The 6,955-nt window shown below is 34.8% G+C and overlaps 2 protein-coding genes across 3 annotated transcripts in view; one reads left to right on the forward strand and one right to left on the reverse strand.

Moving 5' to 3' along the window:
* LOC116001065 overlaps window positions 1-346 on the reverse strand; it is a 5,619-nt gene extending 5,273 nt beyond the window's left edge. The window contains exons 1-2 of the mRNA XM_031240967.1: window positions 283-346; window positions 162-230 (exon numbers count right to left, since the gene is read on the reverse strand). Coding sequence (XP_031096827.1) covers window positions 162-230; window positions 283-346 — 133 coding nt within the window. The remainder of the gene's footprint in view (window positions 1-161; window positions 231-282) is intronic.
* Window positions 347-1,279: 933 nt separating this feature from the next.
* Window positions 1,280-5,648, forward strand: LOC116002975 (zinc finger HIT domain-containing protein 2-like). Of its 2 annotated transcripts, none has more exons than XM_031243164.1 (6): window positions 1,280-1,781; window positions 2,725-2,894; window positions 3,576-3,648; window positions 3,766-3,919; window positions 4,495-4,542; window positions 4,626-5,648. In XM_031243164.1, the coding sequence occupies exons 2-6, from the start codon at window positions 2,812-2,814 to the stop codon at window positions 5,507-5,509; spliced, it is 1,242 nt and encodes a 413-aa protein (XP_031099024.1). In that variant the 5' UTR covers window positions 1,280-1,781; window positions 2,725-2,811; the 3' UTR covers window positions 5,510-5,648. The 2 variants fall into 2 exon arrangements, with proteins under 2 accessions (XP_031099024.1, XP_031099025.1); XM_031243165.1 differs by having other exon boundaries at window positions 2,742-2,894.
* Window positions 5,649-6,955: the final 1,307 nt, after the last annotated feature.

The raw sequence follows: 6,955 nt of genomic DNA on the forward strand, positions 1-6,955 counted from the left end.
TTTTTTTTTTTTTTTTTTTTTTTTTTTTTTTTTTTTTTTTTTTTATGTTCATGTTAATGCCAGATATAACAGGTACATATTAAGATCATGCAGTTTATTAGCAAGATAAGTACACATCTCCAGCAAATTTAATAGTTAATATGAAAGTAGGGTGGACTAACCTTGATTATTTGAAGTGATTTTCCTCTTCTTGCCAATGGTTGTGGAAGATGTTAATTTCTTCATGGCCACTGTGCAGATTTCATATTGAAAATAGTCAATATGAAAGTAGGGTGGACTAACCTTGATTACTTGAAGTGATTTTCCTCCTCTTGCCAATGGTTGTGGAAGATGTTAATTTCTTCATGGCCACAGCGCAGATTTCAGATTGAAAATAGAGAGTTATTTTTAAAGCCTTTCGTTTGTGGAGCATTATTTCTGATTAGACAACTTTATTAGTACATTTTAGAATCTGTATATAAATAAATGTTCATTATTAATTTTATTGGAGATTGAACAGCCAAGAGACTGGGTATTCTCTACTAAATGTTATTGAAAAGGTTTTATATATTTATTTTTTAATGATGTGGCTGTGCGGATTCCTCAATTAGTACTCAGTAATAACAATCAGTAATCAGTAATAATAAATTAAAATGATGTGGCTGTGCGGTTTTCATCTATTCCTGATTGTATTGCACATTTACTTTAATGAAGTTCTTATGGTTGGTTTTCAAAAAAAAATAAATAAATAAAAAATAGAGACATGAAAAGTTGCCTGCAGATTTAGGTGTTAATAGCCTGAAAGTATAAAATATATAAACTACGTAGCTTTGAATTGGCGCCAAAAGTTGTGGCTATTGGGTTTGGCTTTATTATATACTAGTATTTTCCCGTGCGATGCACGGTATAATATTTAAATAACTTTATTGTTGATAATATTTTTAAAATGATAAAATCAAATATTAATCATGAAATATATTTTGTAATGTATTTTTTCTTTAGCAATACTAAATTGCTTGTTATACTGAACCTCATAACATATTATTAGCATATATTATAAATTATTGTGTTATTAGATAACAAATTAATATCAATATATATATTATTTAGATAAATAATCTACCTAAAGTCCAAAAAAAAAATTAAAAAAATACAAACACTCAATATACATATTCAGCAGCCCAACAACTGCCCTTTACCCAAAACATAATACCCATAACCCACCATCTAACCCAACCCAACCCAACCCAAAAACAAATAAATAATTCAGCCAAAAAAATTAAACACAACAAACCCTATGTGCGCATCTGCTCTCTCCTAAACACTTCCGCCACACACCACAGCTACGCACAATAACCCTAAATCCACCTTAAGGACTTGCTATCAACATATTCTGGCTTCAAAAACATCGAAGCATCGAGTGAAGATCACTGCCCTTTGTCGCCATCGACGTAAACTTCTTCCCAATCTCGTATGTTTAAACCACCAGACATTAGTCATCAATGGCCGTTACCTGCGTCGATTCCTCGACGTAAGGCCTTCGGCCCAACAAAATCGACGGTATGTCAAAATGCCTAACCTAAAACCAGCAAATACAGTCCTAGAGGGACATTACCAGACGAAAATCGACCATTAGATCCCACTATATTCTACCCAAAATCCCAGCTCAAACGATTACCAAACCTTCAAAACCCTAAGAACCCAATATTCTTGAACCTCTACAATCCAAATCCACGGCGTGGATGAGGGAAGAGAAATTAGAGCAGAGGAGCGATCTGAATACTCAAGACAACATGTATACGGTAAACTGTCCGTTTCTGTATTTTACTACATTTTTTATTTAGAATATAAAACTGAAACTGCCTATGAGCTTAGACTTTATGTGAACAAAGAAAGAAATCATTTCCAAATACTTAGCACAAAGAGCAATATTGACTTATAATTATTACCTGGGGTTAGTCCTGAACGAAAATTAAATACACTGATGTTCATAAAAAATAGGTTCATTTAATTTGAGAATATTAATTTAAAAGTTTAACAGAGTAGACATTTGTGAGAATTATAGCTTACCTTTATTCTACTTCTATTATTAGTTTTTAAAAACAGCAGTGTAGATATAAAGATTAAAATAGCAGATTCATTAATATGGTCTTTAGGCACCAAACAATTAAGTACATATAGCAATATCCACAAATATATAGATGTGTATTTGAACATGAAAGGTTTCAAGTTTGTAATATGTCGAGGGAATTTTGTAGTTGTAAATTCACTTTCCATTAGCATGTATTTATAGAGGTATAGAGGTATAAGAAAGCTTGTAACTTATTAAATAATATTTCAAATTTGATTTTGTTGTTGGACAGCAGCCCAACCCCACAGCAGGCCAAAATCCACACGCAACATATATAATAGGTTCATAATAGCCCATGACTCTATCAATGACTAAGCAGTCAGACTTGGAGATAGAGATAGGATAGTATAGGCTATAGGATAGGATATTCACTTTATACTGTTCATTTTGGGGGGAAAGTTTTAGCCACTTTATTTTGCTTTAATATATATAGAGATAAGATGTTAGATAGTTAGATGTTACCTTGTTTTTGTGCCTTTGTGGTTATTGATTGGTTGTAATTTTGGTAATGTGATTCATGGATTTGTGTTGATATACTTATGCAGTTATGTATTAGTTTAGTATTAGGTATGTTTAATTTTTTTTTAAAGGCTTAACATGTAGGCCTTAAATAGGCTCAAATCTTATTTAGGACTAGCGCTGCAGCTTCTAAGAGTTTCATTTCTTGTCCTCAATTCGGACTCCACTATTGAGCTTCTTCGATGCCGGATACCATTGTCACCTCTGGCGAGATGCCGTCAACTTCCTCGCAGCTCAACTCATCCTCGCGCATAATATGCCGCGTGTACGTATGCCATCTTTATACTATATTTCTATTGAACTGTTTAATATCTCTCCCATATATTCAGCAAAAGTGGAAATGTATATTCAATTTCAGTGAAAAATTAATAATGTATAAGTTATAGACATGCGTGTAGGGGGATAGCCAATAGAGCGGCAGGCATATGCTTACAAAAGAAGACAAAAGAGTGATGAATAGAGAAATAGGATTTATAAGCTATCCCAAACTGAATACAGATTAAGGATTAGTTGCGTTCAGCTGGAGGCCTGGAGCCTGAAAACTTATAGCGAAGCTTTGCTGCCAATGGCTGTTATGCTGAATTTTAGTGGATCGTTGTTATGAGGATGTTAGATAGAGTGAGCTATGAGTTTTGGTGTTTTCTTTTTTATTTTTTGAGTGACAAGAGAAACTCGCAGCCACTACCCGAGTGGAGGTAAACCAACTAAGGTTGCCTCAAACCAACAAGACCATTAACTGTTGCACTAGGAGTCGAACTTGTAACCTTGTGGTTACCAAGCCAAGAGTTTGACCAACTTGGCTATGTTTTGCGACCAATTTTGGTGTGTTCTTCACATACAAGTAGATAAATAAAAAAAAAAATTATCCCCATTTTGGACTGTATTAGGGTTGCAACACATGTCAATAGGTCATAAAATGGGTAACTTACGTTTACTTCTCGTGCAGATGTCAAAAGCAATTTTCACTGTACACTTGCCCTCGATGCAATATACGCTATTGCTCTCTTCCATGTTATAAGGTGATGGAAAAACCCCTGCTTCTTTTAAGACATTGTATATGTTTTAGTAGCAATATGTCAATATTACTTATCTGGTACATTTTCTTGTTATTGATTTTGTCCATCTTACTCTTCCAGTCACATAGCCTTAGCTGCACCGAGTCTTTTATGAGGGAGAATGTTATGGAGGAACTGCAGCAATCACAACCAGATGAGCGAAGTAAACGGAAAATGTTAGAAATACTGAAACGTTTGCATTCAGAAGATGAGACGGAATCTTTGGACGAAGATGGTTAGTGTTGTTTTGTGTTGTGAACAATATAAAGTACATTCTCTATGTTATTGATAACTGATGCTGAATTATAATACCTTTGGGTTTTTGTGCACTGGATCTGGTATTCATTTTTTTTCCAGGGAATTAATCTATGTGAAGTTGATTTTTTGTATTACTTTTTAGATTATAGGAGTGACTAAAAAGAATTTAAACTCAACTTTTCCAGATATAAAGTTTTTTTTTTTTTTTTTAATGTCCTGGACCATGTGTTGCGACAACTACAAATCTCTGATTTCTAGTGGAACTTCTGAATTGCAGACAAAGTTGTGCTCTCTGAGGAACAGTCTTAATCTTTAGCTAGTAACCATTGTTCCTGGTGTATGAGAAACAAACTAAATTGGATGGGAAACCATAAACCACTGCTTGCTTAGTTTAGATATTCCCTATGGGAAATCATTAGTATTCACTTGTGCTCACTTTTATGCTATTCTTGTTTTCATTAATACCAATGATTGTGTCTGTGCTATACTTCTCTTTAATCTTTTTTCCATTTGTTGCTTCCTAATTATCTGCCTCTATGTCAATTGTCTCAGAACCAGATTTCTCATGGTCAGAATCAACTATTCAAAAGATCCTATCTGGTATGCCACTTACATTAACACCTGTGCCAATGAATTTGTTCTGATTCAATCTAATATGGGTACTATGTCTTTTCTATTCACAGGAAGTGAGATAAGTCTTGATGATTTAACTCTTGAAGAGCAGAAACGTTACCAAAAAGCAATAGCCTCAGGTGAGTTGAGCAAATTGATTAAGCCATGGGAGCCATGGTGGACGAAGCAGTCAGCCAAGTATATCTCTCTTGGCCAGTATGGAACCCAACTTGTCCAGCCGATTTCTAAAGAAGAATCCACAGCTACTTCAGAAGATGACATAGAAAGTGAACCTTTGCATGACATTCCACCTGGCCCCGAATCCCCATTACCTTCAGTTAGTAAGCTGAGTGCCGCTGCACCATCCCCATTATTGGCAGTTCACCTGGTTGACATTGTATACAGTTATTGCTTCACCCTTCGCATATACAACGGGGACTGGCAATCCGACCCGACAGGATCCGCCACGGTTTTGCTGAGCGTTTCTTCAGTTATGGGTCAAGGTGCACAGCCGGAGACTGTACTGGAGGCTCTGTCACATTGTTTGGAGCAAACATGTTCTCCCGCTCTTAGACACATGGGCGGCCTACAACTCGGATTCAGACTCATCGAAGACGTGATAGAACTTCTCTATCTCGGTGGTGCAGCCTTAGTTTGCTTGCTCACTGATCTACGGAGGCTGATTCAGTCAGCAGAGAAAGAAGTAAAGTCTGCAAAACAATCCAAGCTCGAAAGATCAGAGATGAAGAAAAAGCTGAAGTCTGCTGAGAGGAAGGTTTACTTCATTATGTGCTGGGTTCATGAGCAGCCAGGCGAGGCATGGTCTTCCTTAGCTGCCATTGTCAAGATGGAGCGGAGTCAAAGCATGGAATACGCGGCGGGAACTGAGACAAGTCTCCCGAAGAAGGAGAAAGCAGAACGGTTTGGCAAGCCGGTTATCAAGGAAATCCAATGAGGCGAATGTTGAATATGTGATATGAATTTATGTCCTTCCTTCGCTTGAATTTTTTGCTTTAAGTTTTATACTATTGGAATTGTAATTGAATTATATTATGAATGAATTTATGTTGTCAAAGAGTGGCCATACTGGAAAATAATGATGAGTTGACACAATAATGATATAAACAGGGTGATAGGTTAATACGATTTAAATGAGTTAATAAAAAAATTTATCATTAAATCTAACAAAATACTAAAGATCCAATTTATAACAAAATATAATATTCATAAAATGGACCTGGTATGGTATTTACAACTAAGGGAAATATCAGAAAAACAATATCTTGGCGTCACCCGGAGACCTTCAGTGTATTAGACTGACGTGATAACCAACTACACCACAACACCTTCAGTGATTTTTTTTTTTTTGAGTACTACTGACTCGGTTACAATGTAGTATCTGTTCATAAACTACTTTCTCAACCTACTGAAGCACAAAGAGTCAGCATCACCTCCACTGAGGCTCAAACCTGCTCCCTCTAACATGGGGTGCAACCAAATGCCACTAACAGATGTCACTAGACCAAAAGGCCATTGGCACACCTTTAGTGATTGAAAATTCTTATTTATATATTCTACTCTTTTAAGAGAGCAGTGCGTAGCGTTGCAATTCTGCTTTTCCAGTTGTCAAATGGAAATAAATCACAAAAAAATGAATATATGCTTTAGAGGACCTTTTCAGCCTTGCAACTTGGGTGTAATCATGAGAAAGGTATTGTACTGTTCAACTCTCATTATCCCTCAAAATTAGCGTTAAGTGTTGTACTATTATTCAACTCGTATTAGATTATTACAAAAGTTATTTTAGAGGTTTCTTTTGAACTCTAATTTTTACTCGTATAATATAAAGAGCAAAATTATGAGAATAAAGCTACATGGATCAAAATATTAATTAATTTATTACCGTGAATTGGTCGATTCATCACCCCGCGTTAAAAAAGAAATATATTTATATTGTCATATATTTTGGTGAAATTTTTTTAGTAACAAAAAAAACTCACAATTTTTACTTGATAATGTGCACATAATAAATTTCACTTTGTGACTCTGGCCGATAAAAAAAAGTTACAAAAGGATAAACAAATCTTGTGGTTGCTAAGTTAATAAGCTGAACAATTTGGTCGATTCGTAATTTTTTTTTTTATTCTTGTAACATGATGTGAATTATAATTGAGAAAATGGTGTTGAAGAAGGTTTATTAGTTTATATGCTTTATAAAATTAGAAAGAAAGTGGTTGTTGTAGAAAAGGAATGAAATTATATAAATATTGCATCCTGCTAATTTACACATTTATTAAATGGTTGTTTAGTCCTTTTTCTAATTTTAATTAGTGTGAAGAGAATACAACTTGGAATCCAACTCCAATTCCGAGCTTCTTTTTTTTTTTTTTTTTTTTTTTTT

Source organism: Ipomoea triloba, chromosome 13 (genome assembly GCF_003576645.1).
Source record: "Ipomoea triloba cultivar NCNSP0323 chromosome 13, ASM357664v1".
Lineage (NCBI taxonomy): Eukaryota > Viridiplantae > Streptophyta > Magnoliopsida > Solanales > Convolvulaceae > Ipomoea > Ipomoea triloba.

Excerpts from the sequence above, each read along its gene's own strand:
- LOC116002975 (XM_031243164.1), top strand. The coding sequence starts at position 2,812 with ATGCCGGATACCATTGTCACCTCTGGCGAGATGCCGTCAACTTCCTCG. Across the intron at positions 3,649-3,765 it reads GCTCTCTTCCATGTTATAAG|TCACATAGCCTTAGCTGCAC; the intron begins GTGATGGAAAAA and ends TTACTCTTCCAG. Across the intron at positions 3,920-4,494 it reads GGAATCTTTGGACGAAGATG|AACCAGATTTCTCATGGTCA; the intron begins GTTAGTGTTGTT and ends CAATTGTCTCAG.